This window comes from Onychomys torridus, chromosome 5 (genome assembly GCF_903995425.1).
Source record: "Onychomys torridus chromosome 5, mOncTor1.1, whole genome shotgun sequence".
Taxonomy (NCBI): domain Eukaryota; kingdom Metazoa; phylum Chordata; class Mammalia; order Rodentia; family Cricetidae; genus Onychomys; species Onychomys torridus.
In genome coordinates this window covers 72,189,490-72,212,664 of record NC_050447.1, presented here as the reverse complement: position 1 = coordinate 72,212,664, position 23,175 = coordinate 72,189,490, and the positions used below count along the sequence as shown (strand labels likewise).

The 23,175-nt window shown below is 41.0% G+C and overlaps 1 protein-coding gene across 8 annotated transcripts in view; it reads left to right on the top strand.

Annotated features, from left to right (window-relative positions):
- The window catches only part of Mindy3 (MINDY lysine 48 deubiquitinase 3), a 74,610-nt gene extending 66,527 nt beyond the window's left edge, over nucleotides 1-8,083 (top strand). For 5 of the 8 annotated variants that reach the window (XM_036187466.1, XM_036187468.1, XM_036187465.1 and 2 more), the window contains 3 exons: nucleotides 588-675; nucleotides 4,418-4,489; nucleotides 7,146-8,083. In XM_036187466.1, the coding sequence (XP_036043359.1) occupies nucleotides 588-675; nucleotides 4,418-4,489; nucleotides 7,146-7,295 (310 nt within the window). In that variant the 3' untranslated portion in view covers nucleotides 7,296-8,083. Of the gene's footprint in view, nucleotides 1-587; nucleotides 676-4,417; nucleotides 4,490-5,573; nucleotides 5,710-7,145 lie in introns of all 8 variants that reach the window. The other 3 variants (XM_036187469.1, XM_036187464.1, XR_004944975.1) reach the window with 2 other exon arrangements.
- Nucleotides 8,084-23,175: the final 15,092 nt, after the last annotated feature.

Genomic DNA, 23,175 nt, shown 5'->3' with positions numbered 1-23,175 from the left:
CCACTTGCTGTAATTCCTGGACTAAAGCTCTTATGTCTGTAGCCTTCAAGTCAGATTGTCCGAGAATGTTAAACGTCTATCTCTTTTAGTTCTTCAAAATAACATTTTGAAAAATGGCTTTTATTATCTGATGTCCCAGTGTCTCTTGGCTTGTTTCTTTCTAACTCCTCGGGCCTAAAATAGTTTTAGAAAAGTAAATGCTCCATTTTCTTGTTGAATTCATGCATACCTAGGGAGCAGAGAAAATCTGCCTTTGGGAGGTTACAGGCTGAGTTTATAAGCCTTGTTTTTTAAATTACTTTACCTAATAAGGAACAATGTTCTAAAGTCATCATCATAATTTAAATTTTAAATAGTAACAGATTACTCTGATTTAAAAATAGCCAAGTTTTGGCAAATTGAATGTCATTCCTGTGTATTCGTCATTAAAGTTCTAAAAAGAACAGCTCTTAGGATTTTGACATCTAAATGTGTTATAGTACCAGCAATTTAATCACAAAAGAATGAAATAGTTTTGTGGAATTTTGTCTCCCTTGGTATTCACTGAAAAAATTTTCTTTTGTCTTTATTTTTTTTTCTCCTTATAGTATAAATCTCATGAAGAACAAATTAGATCCAGAAGGATTAGGAATCATATTATTGGGTCCATTTCTTCAAGAATTTTTTCCTGAGCAGGTAATATATCCAAGAGAATATATGTATTCATTTGTTACGTTGAGATGATTGTCTGTGAACAGGACTTACTTTTCCTTTTTCCTAAAATGCAGATGTGAGACTAAGAAAACACTATTTACTAAAGGCTTCTCATGTGGAGGTCAGAGGGACATGTATGAGCCCATATGGCAGTGTAGTGCTTAGAAAACATGCATGTGTCAGTACAGTGATACAGTGCCCAGAGGAGTGTGTATGTGAACTGATGTAGCTACATGTCCTCTCATTGGGTGTGTGCTGTGTTAGTACACTGATGCAGTACTCTGAATCCTGATGGGTGGCAGAGGAGAGTGTAATCTTAAAAAAGGATGAAGTTAGAACTACATGAAATAGAGAGACAACACTCTGTCTCTGCGCTCATTCTCTCAGGAACCTGTAGGTTAGTGTCTTAGCATACTGCCACAAGGAGAAAGGCGAGGAGCTCCTAGTGATGAGCCTAAGTTCTAGAAGCAAAGCGTGAACAGGATGGTTGTTCTCAGTGGAGTGGCACTTGTCTCCTATTGGGCTTTGCCTCATTAACAGGGCTCTGCTAGTTCTCACACTTGAGTTGTGCCTGCATTGGGGGCAAGCCATTTCTGTATCCTGTGCTGTCTTTTCTTTAGTCTAAGTGAAGCGTTTAACCACTGAACTGAATTATTCAGCTTAATAATCATGGTCATGTCATCAAATATCAGCAGTATCAGTTGTTCCAATAGAAATGCCAATTTTGTTAAACTATTGTAGAAAAAAATATAGTTACTTAATTTTGATATCTTGGGCACAAATCTGACTTGAACCAGAGTAATCAGTATTCCTGGCACTCAATCTTAGTAGTTAATGCAGGTTTAGAAAATAGGTTCCTTTTGGTTGTTATGAATAAATAAGGTGAGTGGTAAAATTCAGGAAGCAGCCAATGCTATTACAGTATAGTAAATTGAACTTTTTTAAACTTTGGCAAATAATTTATGAAAAAAACAACAAAAAGAAAAAAAAAAACCAAACTTCTGACATTGGAAAGGCGCTGTTGTTGGACTGTAGTGTCTAGTATGTTAGCATTCCAACTATTGGGCTTTTCTGAAAGTTCCTTTAGATATGTCAGTGGGTGATTAATTAGAGCATCATAAAATTTTGAAGTAGTATTTGAGGCTGTGGTATATTTCAGGAAGATGCTGCCAGGACATTCCTAGAAATACTGCTTGTTAGTTTTCAATATGAAACACTCATATTATGGTGGGGATTGAAAACTGGGCAGTGTAAGACAGTTCCCAGTTCCTTTGGCTGCATGTGTGTTAATTACAAGATGATGCTTAATATTAGTATAACTTATTAGCTCGAGGATTTAATGTTGTTTTCATATTTTTTTAATTCTTGAGAATTTCATACAGTGTGTTTTGATCATATTCACCCCAGCTCCTCTCCTTAACTCCTCCCAGATGACTCAATTGTGTGTCCTCTTTTTATGATTTGATTTAATGACCCATTGACTCCAGTAAAAGGTGCTGTCTTTGTGATAGTATTCCTTAGATGGTAGAAGAATGTTCTGGTCCCCTTCTATTCTACAGTAAGCAGACTTTCTCTCTAATTAATTGTGCTGTACCCTGAGTCTATCTTACTATTTGCTTACTTCTCTGTTACTCTGAGCAAAGTCCATCCACTCCTCGTTTTCTCATTGTCCCTGTGGAATTCATGTTCTTTCCTTATCCTACATATGTGACCCTACTGTCATTTTCCGTTGAAGCAGAAGGTTCTGAAGATGTAGTATGTAAGAGTAGTTAGAAATGCAAACCGTCAAGTCTCTCTTTAGATCTAGGGAATTGGGAGCTTTGGAGACAGAACACAGCGATGCTGATGCACCTCTAGGTGACTCGAATGATGGTCTAACTGAGAACAGCTGCCTCACAGGAGACCTTTCCCACACCATGTGAGAACTCAGACCCTCTGCCACCTTTACCTCCCTGTCTGACCTGGGGCACTGGTGTCCTCTGTACTCAGTGCATACCAGCATGGCTGCTCACTTTGCCACCATCCTTAGTCTGCTCTGTACCTAACAAATGAATACAAGGGTAGTTCAGTAAAGCATGTGTTCAGTTAACCTAAGAGTCTATAAAATAGTTACAAAAACAAGTTAGGAAGAAAATGTTGAAGGCAGCCCTCTTTGTGCTGACTTAGCACGCTGCAGTGGAAGGGCACTCACTGCATTGCGAGGAGCTAGAAGCTAAGGAGGGCAGCTGGTTCACAGTGAGAGCAGCAGGGGCAGCTGTCTTCAGTAAGCATAGCCTGTGTGCCTTGTAACTGAGTGCAGTTAGCTGCCCCCTCCCCCGACCCCGTTTTTGGTAATGAAGATTAGAAAATTTGAGAAACATGCTTGGTGTTATTCAGCTGTTACATGACTGACCCAAGAGCTCAACTCAGCAAAGTCCTTCCTGCTTCGCACGCCTTTGTGGTGGTGCTGTATGCCAAGTTAGGTATGCCACCTTGAGAATGCACCCGGGATTCAAGTAAGGAGAGTGTATGTCGTTAAGTTACAGTAAGTTGTGAAAATCAAGAACAAACTACTCACCTAAGTAACCAGAGTGACTCATGTACACTATCAAGGAAATGATCACCTAAGTTCAGTTTGTGAGACTTAATTTTAATTGGGAAATGCTAAAAGCAAATATAAAATATAAAAAAATATAGTCTTCCAGAATAACAAGCCAATGATATAAAGTCACATGAGGTTTAGTCTCAAATTAATTCAGACAGCTTTTTCTGAAAGCTCCCAGAGTAGTAAGAAACCCAGCTGGTGTGCTCAGAGGAAACTTCACATATTTGGGTCAGGTCTTAGAAAGGGGCATTTTAGAAAGAAATGCGTCATTCTTGTCTGAAGCAGAACTTAGGGGTCAGACTGAAGGGCAGATTGAGGCCTATGTTGTTTTGGAGATCTTTACTTGCTCTTGGCATAAGTGGAAAAACACTCAAAGGGGAAGGCATAGCTCCCAGGAACTGAAAGAGTGAGCTTGGGGAAGGGGAGCTGCTCTTAGCCTAGAGCAGGAACCCCCCCTCTTACCTCCCACAGTAAAGCTGCATCCTCTCGGCCCGTCTTTTGCCAGCAGCTCCCTTCCCACCAAGTAGAAAAGAGCCCGTGGAGGGACTCTGGCCCGCTTGGTTCCTGTCCATCCTTAATGTCAAGAATGGCCAGGAAGACAAGCTGTAGGAATAGAAATTGCCTGCTGAGAACCAGCAAGGAGCCCGGCACTTTGAGTGGGAATAAAGTCTTATCAGATATAATATGTTTTGATTTCTGTGAAATGATTTTTTTTTTTTTAATGGAAACTTCTGATTCAATACTGTGGACCAAACTGAAGATATTGGTGCATGTTTATTTGTGGTTTAAGTAGAGGTAGTGTTTGTTGCTTTGTTCCTCACTGAGAAGCAAATGTTTTACAGTGATGTATTTTAAGAGATACTTGTTAGGAGCTTGTCCTTTTTTAATGCAATGCATACATCTACTTAGAGACATAAGCAAGTACATAAGAGCTTGTGCAGGTCAGGGCTTCCTGTTTCCAGAAGCAGCTGTTTCCTTTCTCAGCTTTCCTGGCAGTTAACTATACAAGCTGTCTTTATCAAGTGATTCCCCAATAACAATCAAGATTTAAGAGATTTGCATTTTTACATTCATTGCTCTTAGAAATTGCTTCATGAAAAGAGATAACTTAAAGTTTTAATAGTCCTTTATTTATAATAGGGCTCCAGTGGTCCAGAATCTTTTACTGTCTACCACTACAATGGATTGAAGCAGTCAAATTATAATGAAAAGGTATGAGAATTCACATAGTAATTTGTCTTCAGCTGGGTGTGCATGACTATGTCTGAGTCCCCTGTATTTGCTATTTAAGGAGAGTGTTCCAGAAGTCTCTAATGCCACACATGTGTCAAAACTGGCTGTATTCAATTTGACTAGTACATATCTGCCTTCAAGCTGTACATTGAACTATGGGGCAAGAATTTCATTGTGACAAAATAACTGTCTATTATGTATATGGTGTTACTCTAGACTATGGAGGTATTTTCGAATGAGCAGATCTGCTTAATCCACAGAAGATTGTTACTCATCCATTTAAGTGCAGAAGTAGATAACACTGAGATCTTTTAATTGAGAATTTTTTTTTAATTTACCAAAATAGCTTTATTGAATGTTTACTGGTGTATTTAGTTTCACACGACCTTCTGAAGTCAGTATTGTCTGTATGTGTCTGCTTTGCAGAGGGGCCTAAGCACAGAGAAGCAGCTTGTCCAGAGCCAGGAAATGGCAGAGCCGGGATTGAAAGTTGCCGAGTGTAGCTCAAGCCCAGAGCCTGTGCTTTGCGCCTCTCCTTTCTAAGCATGGACAAAGAAAGGCACGCAGATGCCTGAGTCTGAGTATACTAGCCTCATTCAAGGCAAAAGTTTTGTCTGAGCACTTCACTCTTGGAATGCAATGCCAGTTTTGTGTGTCTTTGTGGCAAGTCTGCATTTTCTGAAGAAACACCGCAGTGGGTACTGCCAGTAGTGGGGAATGATGCCTTTCCAGTTGGATCTCATGCCGCCTTGTGAGATCTAAACTGGAGGGTGGCTACAGAAAGTAGAGGATACATTACTTTAGTAAAACCAAACTAAAAGGCTAAAATTACTTTTATTTTCATAACAAAATATAAGTCAAAACCTTTCATATATCCAAAAGTCTTTTCACCAATTGATTGCTATCTGTAACAGAGTATAATCAGTAAGAAACCCCGGATGATTTATTGAGTTAATGAGTACTTCATCTAGTTGTGGAAGTTTTGCCTAGCTTCGTCATCACTAAATATTAATTCACTGCCACAATCCCTGCCAGGTAGTCAAATATTATCCATATTTTACAGATGAGGCCTCTGAGACAGGGAGATTAAGTGACTCACCCAGAGTCACACAGCAAGTCATTGACAGAGCAGGGATTGGAACTGAGTTCCTGATTCCCAATCCTGTCCTTGGTCTGCTTGGCCACGCTACCTGTATATAGTAAGTTTTCAAATCATGCTTGTGAGAAGCGTCTGACATACTAACATAAGATCAGAAATCAAGACATACAGAGTATTAACATGACATATTAAGTAACAACCGTAAAGCAGCTCATGCATGTCATTTTACAGAAGTGTAAAGTCCTGAAGTTATTCAGGGGCTGGAAACAGGGCCAAATACTCAGTCAAGTACCACTCAAGATACCAGGGAAAATGGAACAACACTAGCCTGGGCTGCAGCCACCAGCAAGGCATCAAACACTAGTGGGGACCACAGAGGAGATCAGTGTGTCCTGTTCTGATGCTGTGAGCAACTAGAGAAACAGGCCCTCCATTGAGTTATAGTCCTTTTGGACAACTTTTTAGAAAGTGGCACTTTTGCTTTGAAATATGAGTTGTAATTTTAATATGAAAAGTGTGTTTCATCTTAATGACTTTGGACTTCCCTAAAGAGTAAAGTTTATAAACCAAATTATGTGACCTATATAATAGAACATCTTATTTCTATATCAGTTGTGTTTTTAAGGGAACTATTGTTGAAGGCTGATAAAAACTTGTTTCTTTTGGCTCCTTGGTCACATAGCTTATGGCTTTTATGTTAGAAGAACATAATTACAATCGTGTATCATCCACTGAATGGGTAAAAATAATTATACATACACTGGAAGAGAGCAGTCCATAGCCACTCCTTTTAATAATTCAGCACTTAATGTACACATTGAATCCTTGATAGTAAATTAGGGTTCTACTGGTATGTCAAATAACTTTATTTTCTTTAAAAAAGCAGAATAAATGTTTTCTGGTGTCTTCCCACTAAATTAGAGTTAATGTGATCATTGTCACAGTTACTTTGCTCTGTCATCCTTCCATGACTTGTATGTCTGTTCTCATATCTTTTGTGACTTTTTTCTCTGTGATTTTCATAAAATATACTCAAGATATTCAAATCCAAAGACAGTTGATTCCATTAACAAGCATGCCAGTCATCTTCAGGTCTGAACATGCAGTCCTTACATTGAAAGGGGAAGGTGGGATCCTCTCCGAGTACATAGCTCTGTTGAGAAGCAGAAACAACTGCCTCAGCAGCCCAGCCAGAGACAACACAGTATGCCATGTGGACACGAGGGAAGAAACCCTGCTGTCCGTCATCTGAAAAATGAGTTTTTCTTTACCTAAAGTATATGGCTTGTGATTTTTTTTTTAATCTTGATCTTGAATTCAAAATTTTACCAGTTAACTAACAATTAAAATTTGTGTCACCATCTTATAAATTTATTTTGCAGATGCTATAGTTGAGTATAATTCTTATCAAAACAGTTAGAAGTAAATCTCCATATAATGAGGTCTCAGAAACATACTTGCCTGTGAAGCTGTCTGTATCCACATGAGAATTTGCTACAAATATTAACTGAGCTTGCTGGCTTTTCCTCTTAACAGGTAATGTATGTGGAAGGGACTGCCGTGGTTATGGGTTTTGAAGACCCCATGCTACAAACAGATGACACTCCTATTAAACGCTGTCTCCAAACCAAATGGCCATACATTGAGTTACTGTGGACCACAGAGCGCTCTCCTTCACTCAATTGAGTTGCCTGAGTATTTAGAAGGAAGATTATAAAAACGGGTGTTGAAGGGGGGTTCACGACTGGCAACATTAAGCTAAACACTGGTATTGTTGATTAACTGTAAATAACAATTAAAAACACACTTTCAGTGTTTAAGATATGTTTAAATTATTTGTTCTAAAGCTTTATGTTAAAGGTTATCCTATTTTAATCCTTTCTATGAAATTTACTAGCAAAATTAAGCTTTAATTAAAGTTCATCACTTCTTCAGTCAAGTAATTGGTTGTTACTTACCAGATTATAAACACAATATTACAGCATTTTTATAATGAGACTCAGTCACAAAAACCTGCCTGGAACCTCATTTCATTCCGATTCATTTTATTGTATTATTTTTAGTAGCCTTCACACCAAATGTGCAGAAGTTAATTTTTGTTTTCATTGCTAAAATCTGTTTTCCATGAGGAATACTAATAAATAACAAATTATCAGCCCTGGTCCTTTGGTAAATAATTTAACTCTAGCATGTTTACAGAAAATGGAACCTATGTGGGAACTTTCCATTTGTTCACAGGTGCATAGGGATGTGTTTTTACAATGATGGAGAGAATGTTTGCTCGGAGCTCCTAACTGTAACTTTCACTGTATTGCTAAGTACACTTCTCCACCTTTGTTCCTTCAAGCCAGCTTCCTTGTATATTTATAAGCATGGTAAATGCATGAGAACAGCTGTTGTTACATTAGCATATGGCATTATTTATTATGATCCCAGTTAATACCATAAATAAAGACTTTTTTTCTTTAACTACATCCTTGCACTTTTACATTAGTGCCTCACCATCAACAAGTGCTTGTAAACATTTCTGCCTTCAAATGTTCCTCAAAGAGTCAGTAGAATGTGAATAGAAGCATAAGGTTGACTTACCTGAGAGCCCTGTGAACTCGGCCGTCAACACAAGGGCTAGGTGGAAGCCATCTGGGCCAGTAGCAAAACTACATCAGCCTCATCCTATCTACTCCAAAGCTACTCTCTTTCTTCCCTCGTGAGTGAGACCATGACTTGGTGTCCTCGTGCATTTCAGGAGTGAACTTTACCTTAAATGCTGTATTTTCCATGACAGCATCTAAGTCAAGTTGGATTTTGGTATAAACAATTATAATATTTTAGCATAGGAAAAACCTGGCACAAGATTTTATATATAACTTTAGTGCCATTCTCTTCCAGGAATAAAATACTGCTAGGATTTCTGGACATGGCACAGAAATCATCTACCCCTCAACAGTCTTCTTACTGCTGCTGCATGAAATGGCACAGCATAATACTGTGTATGAATTTTACAAGTTATCACTCAACACTTTAAATGAGGGCTAAGGACGTAGCTTAGTTGGTAGGGTACCCGTCATACTGGAAGCCCTGTGTTCCGTCTATAGTATAGCATAAAACTGGACATGGTGTTGCACACCTGTAATCTCAGCACTTCAGAGTTGGAAGTAAAAATCAAAAGTTCACAGTGAGATGGAGGCCTAGGATACATGAAACCCTGTCTTTAGAAAGAAACAATGCACAGTACAGCGGTAGCTTGCCTGCTGCTGCATCCGGAAGCTCTGCTGAGGTGCCCAGAAGCCATGGCTGGAATCATCTCTAGCTGCGGTGATGCAGTGACAGATGTGGCTGGGCTCCCTTCCTTAGCTTAGTCACATCACTGAAGTATCTGCAGTAATTTTTTTTGTGTAGCATCTATATGCAAATCACCAAAATGAATGTATGATGGTAGATAAAGCTAATCTAGAAAAATCCCAAAAAATTTAGAAATTAAGCCTACAGCTGTAAGGAGAAAGGTATACTGACTTGTGAGGAAGTCAGGCTAAACCTGAAGCTGGATTCTGGTGGGGGATGGTCTCCCTACAGGAGATGTGGCCATCCTTCTCCCCTAGAGAGCTGTTGATAGCTGAGTTCTGAGAGTGTCTTTACAGCTGAACCCTGTTCCACTCTGCAAAGGGAATTTCCCAGCAGAGATGCTCATTGCTTGTCTGCTCTGCTCCAGTATGGAGCTTCCCAGCAGAAATGTCCATTTATTAGTTCCGGCCCACGTTGTACTTCTTTGCTTCACTCTATGGGGGAAAGCCCTACAGAAATGTAGCAGTCTGCTCCACTCCAGTGAAAAGTTGTTGCTTCTGCTTCTGCTCCATCCCAACAGAGGTGTAGGATGTTTCTCTGTTCCACCCAACTAGAGTTTCCCAGCAGAGATTCTGCTCCCCTCCAGGGAAAGAAGGTCTTCACCCAAAACTCTTTCAAGAGATTTATGGGACAGGGGCCAAGAATCCAGGAGAGTGCCTGCCTCTACCAGGGTGAAGAAGGGTAGCTGTCAATTGAACAGGCACAGGGCTTCTATAGGGGTGGAGTTTTTCCAGGGAGATGATTTTCAGTGTGGGACTTGGTCAAACTTCAATCCCCTGAACTTCGACAAACTCAGAGATTGTCTAGGGTGTGTGTGTGTGTGTGTGTGTGTGTGTGTGTGTGTGTGTGTGTGTGTGTGTTTGTGTGTGTGTGTGTTTGTTTCCATTGGCTCTGGTTCCAGGGCCAAAGTGTGTTTCTTTGGCCCTGATTTCAGGGTCAGGGTGGGTTTCTTTCACTGGCTCTGGTTTCAGGGTCAAGGTGGGTTTCTTTGGCTGGCCCTTTTACCCTGTACTATATCCTTCTCTCAAAGCTAAATCTATAAATAATAATAATAATAATAAGACATAGCAATAAGTCTTAGTGACCCTGGATTTGACAAAAATGAAAAAGTGTAATATTCACCAAAATCTAAAACATGTCCAGAACTACCATCAAGAAAGTGAAAGAAAGATCAACAGAATGAGAGAAAGTATTTGTAAATCACAACTCAAAAAATTTTCATAGCATGCATGAAGAACTCACAACTCAGGTGTTTTTAAATGAATTGAAGAGCTATTCCTTCAAAGGTTGATGTTCAAATGGCCAGTAAACATCTGAGATTCTCAGCCAGGATAGGTATCAGAGAAGTGCATCTCAAAACCAGGATACACCCACCACTCATTAAGCTAAACCAGAAACGCAGACAACGGCAACACTTGATGGAAGTGATGGAAGTGCAGAGGCAGGAATCCTCGTATGCCCCTGGGGACATGAATGACAAAGCCACCTTGGAGAACAGCTTTCGTCATTCGTCAAAATTCCAAATACAGAGTCAGCATATGCCCCAGAAATCCCCTAGGCGTGTTCCCAAAAGAAACAATGAAGATGTGCATCCAAAGGTTTTATAAAAATCTACATAACAGCGTTATTACTATAACAGAAAAAGGAGTCAGCCTAAATGCCCAACTGATGAGGGTAGGCAAATGTAGTATAAGCATACAGTGGAATTTTATCTGTAAATATAAGTGAATAGTGCACATGCTAAGGCATAGGTGAATCTTGAAGACACTGCTGAGTGAAGCCAGTCAGAAGGGACATTTATAACTCCACTTATTTGAAATGTCCAGAACAAGTGAGCTACACATAGAAAGTGGGTTAGCAGGCACTAGGAGCTGGCAGGGGGATGAACAGGGTAGCCAGATTGAGGAGTGACTGACTACTAATGGGTTTAGAGTTTGTTTGGAGGGTGATAAAATGTCCTAAAGTTAGATTATAGTCAGTCATAAAGCCACTGAACTGTGAGGCTAAACAGAAAAGTCAATGAAATCAGATACATATGCAAGAGAGGGCAAATCCAATGGTTCTCTTTAATATATATATAAGCTAAGACTGATTTTTAAAAATAAGAAAAAATCAAAGAGAACATAAGTACTATGCACATTAAAATTATTGAAGGGAGATTACAAGTTATCTTCTGCAAATAACAATTTTTAATTTAGATTACATGCCTAACTATTTGAAAAATACAATATAATAGAACTGACATAAAAAAAAATCCTATGTTGGCTAAAGAAAGTTAATCAGTATCAAGTACATTCCAACAAGGAAACACCTAACCTGGATGGTATCACTGTCCTACGTGTGTGTGTGTGTGTGTGTGTGTGTGTGTGTGTGTGTGTGCGCGCGCGCACGCGCGCGCATATGTATAAATAGTTTATCTAAACGCTTGTTACATGTCCTACATATATTTGATATATTTGTATACATATACACACCCATGTGTATATATACATACATAAACAGACTATACAAATGCTTGTTATATGTCCTACACATAAATTTGTATTCATCTACATAAACATGTGGCTATATGCATATGTGTGCACGCATGTATGTGTATGTGTGTTTGTGTGTGTGTATGTGTGTGTGTCCCCAAAGGGAGTGGCACTATTAGGAGGTGTGTCCTTGTTGGAGGAAGTGTGTCACTGTGGGGGCAGGCTTTGAGGTCTCTTTTTTTCCGTCTTCCCTCAGTGTGACAGTTGACTTCCTATTGCCTGCAAGATGTAACACTCTGAGTTCCTCCACCATGTCTGCCTGCATGTTGCCATGCTGCCCTTCATGATCATAATGAACTATACCTTTGAAACTGAGTGAGCCACCCTCAATTAAATGTTTTCTTTAAAAGACTTGCCGTGGTCATGGTGTCTCTTCACAGCAATATGTATAAAAACAGTTTATCCACAACACATAAAGAACCCCTGTCAATAATAAAGAAAGGGGCAGTCGAATTTAAAATTGTGCAGAAATGTTTAATCAGCCCTGAACAGAACTCCATTGAACCATGGTAGTGGCAGCCTTGAGAACAGTTAACATCGCCCAAGTTGTCTATGTAGGCTAGATTTGTGTCAACTTGATCCAAGTTATCGTCATTAGACAGGAGGGAGCCTCAATTGAGAAAATGCCTCCATAGATCAGGCTGTAGGCAAGCCTGTAAGGCATTTTCTTAATTAGTGATTCATGGGGGAGGACCAAGTTCATTGTAGGTGGGGCCACCAGGGCTAGTGGTCCTAAGGTTCTATAAGAAAGCAGGCTGAACAAGCCATGGAGAGCAAGCCAGTGAACAGCACCCCTCTACAGTCTCTGATCAGCTCCTGCCTCCAAGTTCCTGCCCTCATTGCTTCTGATGATGAACATTTTTAGGGAACTGTGAGCAAAATAAACCCTTCTCTTCCCAACTTGCTTCTGGTCATGGTGTTTCATCACAGCAATAGTAACCACAGGACACTGTCCAAGACACAAAGGACTGCACAGTTCAGCTCAGTAAATACAAGGACTCTCTTCTGACTGCTTGCTCCCCAGTGTAATTCACTTATTGTCAGCCTCCTTTATATGTAAAGTGGTTGAAAATAACATCCCACTCAGTCTCAAGAATTGATTGAACTTCCTGTGCATATTAGGTAGGTACCAAAAGAAGCATCCTAGCACTCATTAGAAGATGTCTGTGCCCTCTGCTTGTCTTCTATTCATGGGGGAAACAGGGCTCTGTATCCAACCACACACCAGTCACACCAGCTCACAGTCTAGTAAGAACTCAATTGCTTCTTTTTTCTTAATTATTGTATCCACATCGAAGTCCATAATGTAAAATTGATTTAAATGTGATTTTCTGGCACTTAGGTATGCCCTGGCCTATATCTCCTTAAAATATAATGTACATTGAATGTAATTGAAGAAATCTACATATATGGCCCATTGCAATGTGATGCTTCAGCCTATCAGCAAATGTAACTTACAGCAATTGTCTAAGCAGGAAAAAGTTTCCACCAGAAATTCATCTCAGTGTTAGATAAATGAGTTGTTTGCTATGTCCAAATCAGAACTAATATTTAAAATCCCAACTGAAGAATACTCACTCTGTCAATGCAATTTTACATTATGCAGTAGTATTTTCTTCCCTGCCAATGCCCTTCCTGTCTTGTTTACACTAAACTGATGTTACAAATTAAAACTGTTGACTAATTCTAAACATTTTGAGTGGCAAAGCAAATGTGAGCAATTTCCAGCTGCCTCATGAAATTAAAACATTTTGCCTATGAATACACATACAGTTTTAATGAGGGAAATATACTGTGTCAAAACCACTGTGCTCCAAGGAAAGAAACTAATGTGTATTTATTCCACTTCTTGTATGGTCTCACTCACTGCCAACACTGTATCTTCCCACATAGCTGAGTCCCCAGATCCTCACGACTGCACAGCATTTCTTGTGTAATCACAGCTGGGGGTCATGCTCATGGAGCTTTTAGTAGGTAGGACTTCCAAGGGGCCACAGTTCATCAGCTGCATATATCCTTGTACCACATACGTGTTTTCTTTCCTGTTGTCTCCACCTGTAAAATGAGTTATTCTGGCTCAAAGTAAATATTAAGTTAAAGTATCACCTTTTATGGAAACCAGTAAAAATATTCTAGCCAATCAAAAAACAATTCTCATCAAAACTGTGGTGTGTGTGTGGAGGGTATCTCTATAAAGGAGATCATATACAAATGTATTGTGCAGTAAACAAAAACCTAATATTTAAAATAGTAAACCCCCAGCACATCTCTAGAAGTGGGCTGTGGCCTCACTGACAATGTTAATCTCTTGGAGTTTATAAAAGGCAGAAGCCATATCTTACTCACATCTGTAGTTCTGGTAGCAGTTTATGGGACAAAACTGGGGCTCAATAGTGGTATGTTGAGCTGTTATTCAACATATAACCTGTGTGTGAGCCATTACAATCTTTACCCTCTGAGCAAGGCAAAGTGTGTGAGTTGATTTTTCTTTCTTTTAAATTCTAAGATTCTAAGAGTTTTTCTCCATTGTCCTCAAGGAATTTAGTATCTAGTGTAACCCCTGGATAGGAGCTGAATGTGGAAGGAGGTACTGTAATGAGACCAAGCTGATTAACATCTCATACTCCCTGAATGATGATGAGGCAAAGAAACACTTGTGAAATTTGAGGCAAGGCTGGTTGCAAGGTTAAGGAAAAGCCCCTGGAAACAAAATAGGAAAGAAGGCTCTGAGTACAGGGCTATTGCCTCACTCTTAACACTGACTTCAGCTATGAAGGACCCCAGCTTTAGGTATGGGGTGGAGTTTTGTAATGTAGCAGCATGCCTGGGGCAGGAGGATGGACTATAGCAATGAGGAATTTGAATAGCATAAGCTTGTCTATGGTCTGCCTGCCTCCAGGAAATTCCAGAAAGCAGGTGAATGCTGGCAGGGAGGGGAGATATGGAGTACAAACAACTTCTGGATACTGTTAACAGAGAGAGATGTCAAAATCAAGACAGTAAGAGCACACACAGTAAGATTGGGGTGCAAAACCAGACATCCCCAAAGAGAAAGAATAAAATGGAAGCCTTGCAAGCAGTTAGCAGGAGGGACTACCCAGGAAGAGATGGGTAGCACTTAGAGAGTTTACATGCCTTCAACACACATGGGAGTAGCACCTGGTGCTAAGGCCCAAGGTGCCATATGTTTGCATGCATGTGTGTGTGTGCACACACATACACACACACACACACACACACACACACACACACACACACACACACCACAGCTCAGTAGGGACTCTGATATAAGCCTGTTAGATCTACTTGTCCTTGGTCCTTGGCTAGACCAACAGAGTCCATGGTATTAGAGGCAGAACAGGAGGGTATCACCCTTCCTAGCATTCAGGTCCCTGTTACCTGACTCCAGCTATTCCAGCTGCTTCTGCCCGTTCAGTTCTGCTTCACAGATAGGAAAATGAGAGGGGTAGACTTTGGGTATAGATAAGTGGTGATGCTCCTGCCTGGCAAGCAGAAGGCCCTGGAATCTACCCACTAGAATCTGTCCACATCTCTCTGACCTGATGATTGGTAACAAACCACAAAGCACTCCTAATTTCTAGCTGCGACTAGCCCCCTTGCAGTGCCTCTAGTCACCATGGGTTTTTGGACCCTAGGGCCTTTGCACTTGCTTTACTGGATATGCTGTCTCACCCCCTGCTATGGTTTGCATATGGCTTTCCCTATAAGGGGTTTGTATGTTGAAGGCTTGTTTCTAAGCATGGTGATTAGAGGATGGAGAGGACCCTAAAATGTGCAACCTACTAAAAGGGGGTGAACATCTTAGGCCTGTCACTCTTGGAAGAAGTAAAGGAAGCGCTTATGGAATCATAGGCATTATAATAGAGCAACATTGGCCCTCTACACTCTGGCTTTGTCTTGCCATTGTGGTGCCTTAAAGCCTGATGCCACACTCGTCTGTACCAGGTACAAGCTCTTGATAGTGCCATGCCCTCAAACTCCCAGAACTGTGAATTATTTAATTCAAATTTAATTTAAAAGGCTCTCCAGAAAGTTCCAGATAGCCTTGCTTGTACAGCTGCACGGATCCTGGCTGCTGTCTGAAAGTTCAGCTGAAGTATAATTATCATTCTCTCATGTGGCCCTCTCCATCAGTGCCTGAACTTCCTACAGTACAGAAGCTGGGTTCTAGGAAGCAGTGTTCTGGTGAGACAAGACCCAAAGTAAGAGTCAGACAGCCTTCACCTGTATACTCTGTTGGTATGGGCTTATTTGGCTGATGTTGGCCAAGCTCTGAGTCCACACCAGAACTTGAGCACCAAGGAGAACAGACCATTCTGTCAGCCATGGTCACAGGCACCTCAGAAAGTACCTGTACCAAGTATAGACTTGGCATCCCAAGTCTCAAATACAGCAATTTGTCTAAGAATTATGCTGCAGGCCACATGAAACTGTAATGGAATCCAGCTACTATCACAAAAGCTACTACTTGGAAAGGTCAAGGACTTTTCTGAAGGTCAAGCCATGGCTTAAGAAGTCTTGGTGATATTTTAGCTTATGTATATATATTAGCTGGTTCCTACAATGATTTTCTTGTAGGCTATGTGTGCTTCCAAGAACCCCTAACAGTGTATTTATCTAAAATACCTATCAAGCATCGAAAGCCAAACAATCTCCTGAACTAAGGTAACACCATTCTGGAAATGATGCCTGTTTCCTAGGTCAGGTAGATAGCTTTATTTTTTGTTTAATTTAAGCTCAGACTCTCCTTTTTTTATACATCCTTACTAACATTATAGACTCCTAACTTCTTATCTAACCACTTTTAGGAATGTAGACCAAGTACATAAATCCTCTTTTCTTGATATACTAACCAATCATTAGCTCTCAGTTGACCTCCTCCTTTACCACTCCCTTTTTGGGTTGTAAAAGAAAACCTGATGGTCACTCCCTGAGGAAAACTGATGACCTTGCTCAGCCAGAGGATTGCTATTGCTTGGCTTTATGAATGAATACCTGAGAGATAAGGGAGCTGAAAGGTATATGGAGACTTAGAGGAGGATTTGAAAGAGAGAACTTGAAGATGAGACAGAGAAGAGAAAAGAGAATGGAAGAACTGGATGGATAAGAACTGGAGAGGGACAAACTAGATGGGGAAGAACTAGATTGGAGGGCTAGAAACGAGTACTGGAGGAACGAGATGGAAGACCAGGAAGAGCCAGACGAGGAAGAGCCAGATGAGGAAGAACAAGATGAGAGAGAAGATGGGAGAGGAGCTGAGATAGGAAGGAACTAGATGGATGAGAACCTAGATGAGGCATAATTAAGATGAGAGAATTAAGATAGAATTTAGAGGACAGCAGATCAATGCAGAGAGAAATCAGGCAAAAAAGGAACTAGGCATGAGAACAGAATAGAAGCCGTGTAGAGAGACAACTGACTCAGAATAATAAAGTGTATGGACTAAGGAGTTTCGTGTACATAGATTCATTTCCTATCATCAAAGATTAGATTATCAGCTGGTTGTAGATTCTTCCCAGACCCTGGGAGGGGACTGTAAAGGGCCTGGACCCCAACAGTCTCCATAAGAATTAATCCACTTCAGCAAGCTGCACAAAATGACTCATAAATGGAAATGACAATTTAATTTTTTTGTAGAAAACATACTATATCAGAACTCAGTACCATGTATGTGCACACAACATCATCAAAGCTGGAGGGGACACAGGAAACCAAATGCAGGATGCTCCATCAGCAAATGGAAAACAGGGAGATTCCTCAGAACATTTACAGCAAGCTAATATGACCTGGTGTCATCATTCTCTGTATCAGAGAACACCTCCCTCTCAGTCACTGGGAGAGCCCATTACAGACAATTTAATGAACCTAGCAAAATACTAGACAGCTAAGACTAAATGGCTTCTGGTCTCTTCATGTATGTGACGTCTATGTGGGTATGTACACATCAAGGATGTTCCTTAATTGCTGTCTACCTTTATTTTATCATTTTATTTTTGAGATAGACTCTCACAAAACATGAAGCTCACCAATTCATCTACACTGGCTGGCCAGTGAGCTGCAATGACCTGCCTTTCTCTGCCTCCCAGCCCTGAGATTACAGATACACACTGCCATACTTTACTGAAGTTCTGGGGACCTAAACTTCACTGTCGTGTTCCCAGCTCTCTAAATCTCTTCCTAAAGATCCTGCATATGAACTGGGTTAGGTGTCGCAAACCTGCAATCCTGCAATCCCAGCTCTTAAGAGACTGCGGGGAGTTCAAAGCTACCCACTGGGGGTGGGCGGGCGGGGGGGGGGGGGGGTCACAAAGGCTTGTGCAATTATTCTTTCAGAATTAAATACCACCAAGTTACCAAGGACATATTTTCCACTAGTTTAAATTTGTGGTTTCTGGATGAAATTCAAGGATACAGATTTTATCAGCAAAATATTTACATAATACATGTTAATTACCTAAATAACTAATCACATGCCCCTCTTGATGCCTCCTGGAATATGAGTGATGCTTGTAGTGGTATTGTGTTCCCTACAATAATGTGCACCCTAGTAAATTTATCTGAGTCAGAGAACAGACAGCCACTAGAACAGAGCCAAAATGGTGGCTAGAAAATGGGTCAGAGCAAGCCAAAGCAGAAGTTGGGCGGCGGTGGTGCACGCCTTTAATCCCAGCACTTGGGAGACAGAGGCAGGCGGATCTCTGTGTGTTCAAGGATACAGCCAGCAAGGAGACACACACCTTTAATCCCAGAAAGTGAGCCTTTAATCTCAGGGAGTGACGGCAGAAAGGGAAAGATATATAACGAAGACCAGAAACTAGAGGCATTTGGCTAGTTCGGCATTTGGCTGGTTCAGCATTTGGCTGGTTAAGCATAGGCTTTGGAGCAGCACAGTTCAGCTGAGACCCATTCTGGATGAGGACTCAGCCTGAGGAAACAGGATCACCTGATGAACTAGCAAGGTGAGGTAGCTGTGGCTGGTTCTGCTTCTCTGATCTTCCAGCATTTACCCCAATAACTGGCCTCAGGTTTGATGTTATTAATAAGTACCTTTAAGGTTCCTGCTACAGATGCTCTTTCCCATGTCTCTAATTCTTAAAAGGCGTATTTCTTAAGTGAGGAAAAATGCAAACCAATGCCTAATAGCATGCCATAATGTTAAGAAAATGTAGGAAGATGCAAACTCAGTAGGAAGCCATGACCAGGGAAGGGGAAAGAATGGCTAACATATAGGAAGGGAAGGTTACAAGGACTTGGCTGAGGGCAACATTGGACATACACAAAAGAAATAAAGATGGTTCCAAAGCTGTTCTTCAAAGTGCTGAAAAAAATCATCTAAAATGAAATGGAAGGAATGGGTGATTGGAAGGACATGCTCAGTTTCAAAATGTTTATCCAATGGGAGTAGTTAAGCTCTTACTGTGTGAAAGGCTGAGCTTGAGGAGTAAGATGCAGATAAAACCTCAAGGATGTTTTACTCTGTTCAAAAGAGAAAACTACAGCCTTGGAAACAACAACCTGTAAATACTATTTGAGGAGAAAAATAAGACATTGGATACAGAATGACTAGAACCAACAGAGAGGCTGATCAACACATTACCTTGATGGGGGTGGGGATCAGAAAATCCCCTGTGACCTGAACAATAAGAATAAGCTAGCTTAAGGCTGGAGAGATGGCTCAGTGAGTAAAGGCTCTTGCTGCCAAGCATGAATACCTGAGTTCAAGCCCCAGATCCCGCAAGATAGAGAGAACTGGCTCCTGCAAATTGTCCTGTGACCTCCACACACTCACTGTGGCATGTAAGTGCCCCCCACATGTGAACACATGTGCAAATAAATACATTACAATTTACAAGGAAAGCTATTAAAGAACCAATTTAGTGTGTTTTAAAGCTGGCAATGAGATACACAGAGGCAGAGGTCCATTTGGGGTTTGTAGGAGATCAGAATATGTCGGGTGCTTTAAGCCACGGTGACTAGCTTGTGCTTTATTCTCATAGTGATAGCATTCCATTGGGAAATGTTATATAGGAATGTGTTAGGTTCTGATGAAAAAAACCACAATAACTTCTCCATGGGATCTGTACCATAAACAAGCAGAGCGGCAGTGAGAAAAAAATCAGGGGCTCTCTTGGGACTCCAGGCAAGGAGATGTGGGTATGCATTGGGTGTCAGAGGCAATGGCAGTGAGAGCTGTCCATTGCATGAGCATACTTCAGCAGGAGAGACCACAGCACCAATGTTTGGATTCAAGTAGTAATGTGAGGAGGAGTGAAACCCAGAAACTGCAGAAAGCTAAGAGACACCAAGGGAGATACAGACACACAGAGAGAATCTGACAGACCCCAAGAAACAACAGCTAGCCTTTCAAGATGGGAGCGATCCTTAGACCCCAGACACCTATGGCCAGGAAGGTGAAGATGGGATTTCGTTGGTTAGTTTGAATGAGAAGTGTCCTCCATAGGCTCAAGGATTTGAACACTTGGTCCCCAGCTGGTGGCCCTGTTTGTAAAAGTGGTATGGTCTTGTTGGAGGAAAAACATCACTGGGATGTGCTTGGAGAGTTAATATCCAGTTCCACTTCCAGTTCACTCTCCCTTTTCCTGTTTGTGATTGAATGTGATCTCTAGGCTTCCTGTTCCAGCAGCCTGCTGCTGTAGCTCCTCAACTGTCACCGACTTTCCTTCTGGAACTTTAATGAATATCACCAAGAGAAAGAAGCCAGATTCTATCATTCCAACTACATGACATTCTTGAAAAGATGGACTAGGAGACAGGAAAAAGATCAGTGGTTGTCAGTGTTGGGAGGTGGGAGCACTGAATGAGTTCACAGAAGGCATTTTCGGCACAGTGAAATGATTCCATATGAGAGTCTCATGGTACACAATGTGCATATGAAGCGTGCACCACCATGAGCGTGAGTCCTAACATGACATGGACCCTGGGTGGTGAGGATGCGTCAGTCATAATACACATGCTGCACTGTCAAGGAGTGTCTTACTCTGGGGAGGTGGCTTTCCTCTCATTCCTCATCCAGTGTGCTAGCAAATATTGTATCAGAAACTAATTGCTGGCCCCATCTTCACAGTTCAGCCCCCTCATCAGGTCATTGCTGTAGCTTTTGGAAACCACTTTAGTCTCCATTGAGTCTCTAGAGTTTCTTCTTAATATAGAAGTTAATAATTCTATTAAAACATAACTCAAGTCTTACAATCCTCCAAAGGCTCTTCATCACATTCAGGGTGAAAGAACACTGTTGGTTGGGTGCTCAAAATGACCCCACTCTGTGTCACTCACTATCTGGTTCCTCTTGTCTGTCTCAGTCCACATCCTAACTCTGCCTGATGGTCCAACAAGTAGTTTACTGAGCATAGCCTTGAGCTTCCGGCTCCTTCTGGGTGGAACATTCTAGATACCTATATAGAGGAATCATGCCATCATTTGTCCTCCAGATCTTTACAACAATGCCTTATTGGTAACTACTTCTAAGTCTTGTCCAAATAAAATGAGGGTGACGGTTCATCTTGATTGACAAAATGAAGTGAGAAACACCAGAGAGATTATAAGCACACACTTCTGTGGATATCTGCAAAGGGGTTCCCAAGAGCCAGTTCGGTTGGGGGAAGGAGCTACATGGAATGTGAGTGGCACCATCCAATAGGCTCTGGGCCTAGTGTAATAGCAAGAGAAGGTAAAGGCGGCCTGAAAGCACAGTCATGTTCACTCTTGGCTTCCTGGCTGCAATGATGTGAGCAGCCTCAGCCCCACATTCCTGCTGCCATGACACTATGCCTCACTCAGGCCTGAAACAATGGGCCCAGCCATCCAGGGCCTGAAACTTCTGTAACTTGAGTCAAAATAAACTCTTCTCCTTCTGAAGCTGCATCTCTCAGGAATTTGTCATATCAATAAATGCTTGGCTAACATAAAAAGTAAAAAAAAAAAAAAAAAGACCTATTACTACCCACTATCAAGCTAACATTTGCAATGTCCTTCACTGTATGCCATTTTCTCCATAGTACTTTATAGCATTTGCTATTTGGTGTCCACATGATTTATTTGCTTTATTGACCATCTCAATGTTCCAGAAGGTAAACCTCCTGAGGTAACGTATGTTACTTACTGGTGCTGTGGGTTCTCAATACCTGTTATCTGCCATAGATAAGACATTTGAAATTTATCCAACAAATTACAAATGCACTCATAGAAAAAAAATTCCAAATTTGTGAAGGTGGGCTTGGAAAAGAAACTGGAGCATGAGACATGGAGACTGTGGGCATTTTTCCTAGTCCATTTTTGCCATAAGCCTTGGGAATGAATGGCACATTCCACCATTTTACAGATTGTGGAAGTTCCTACCTGCTCTGATTACTGTGCACTGCGTGACCAAACTGATGTGTGCTCTGTATCTTTGATTTCTATTTGACTTTTAAAGCTCACTTGCTTAATGCAATCTTTATGAGTCAAATTAAGTTGTTAGCATGCATGGAGCTGATTACAAAGCCCAACAAAGCCTGAATCGCACGGGTGCTTTTGTCTTCCAGTGGGCTATTTTGGGCGCCTTTGCTTGTTCTTTATGACATGGCATCTGAAAGGAGAAACACAGACTCTGTGCTCTCAAGGCCTTAATGGCAGAACTATAGCCATGTCTATCAAAGCTCAATAAACTCTTCTAACTACTATCACTGGTTTACAGTCAAGGTAAATTGCAAACAGGCCAAGCATGCTTTTGGTAAGACATCAGTTTGCTACCACTAAGACACAAGTAGTAAAATGAGAGTCCATTTGTCTGTATTCTCAGTGCTTTAATACAAATATGAAATGGCCTAAGCTTCATTTACTGAGCAAACAGATTAACCACCTAAAAGCTTTTGCAGTGTCTCTAAACAAGAAAAAAAAAATGCATGCACTATTGCAGCAAAGCACCACTGATATGTTTTCATTTTTTAACTTTAACCACTAGACATATTAAAAAAAAAAATCATGGAATATTCCACTAGGTGGTGTCAGCAGAATTCCAGACTTTTACAATACATGTCAAATAGCAGCCATCTCTTTTCTGCAATTCCGTTATTACTGTCACGGTCTTCCTTCAAACTTCAGTGTTTATCCAGGCAACAGAAAGAACTTCTCCTCCCCCCAGCCCCAGCCCCAGCCCCAAACACACACACACACACACACACACACACACACACACACACACACACACACACACACACACAGAGTGCTCAGAGTTTTCAACATAAAAGAACAATGGAAGTTTGGCTTCTGTGTTGTGCGTATGGCAACAGACAGAGGGCGGAAGCTGAAGCTGTCTGTTACTGCTATTAAAAACTTCACAAGGTTGAATCTCATTGTAGTTTCATGGCTTGTTTCTATGGAAGCTGGAAAACACTAACACAGACATCTCCCCACACACAGACTGGAGCTAACCAGCCATGTGGAGGAAGTTACTCCTGCTGGCATTAGCATCAACAGGACCATCTTTGTTCTCCTATTACCTAATCACTACTAAAACTAATTAGCACTCTGTCTGCCCATCCTGTCCACATCCTAAAGCTCAATAGTTAGTGTAATGTGGTACAGTTCCAGAAACAGAGGGACCAGTAAGGCAGAATGGGTTCTAGAAATGGGACCAAACATAGTTTATGTATGTGTATCCAGTTGAATTT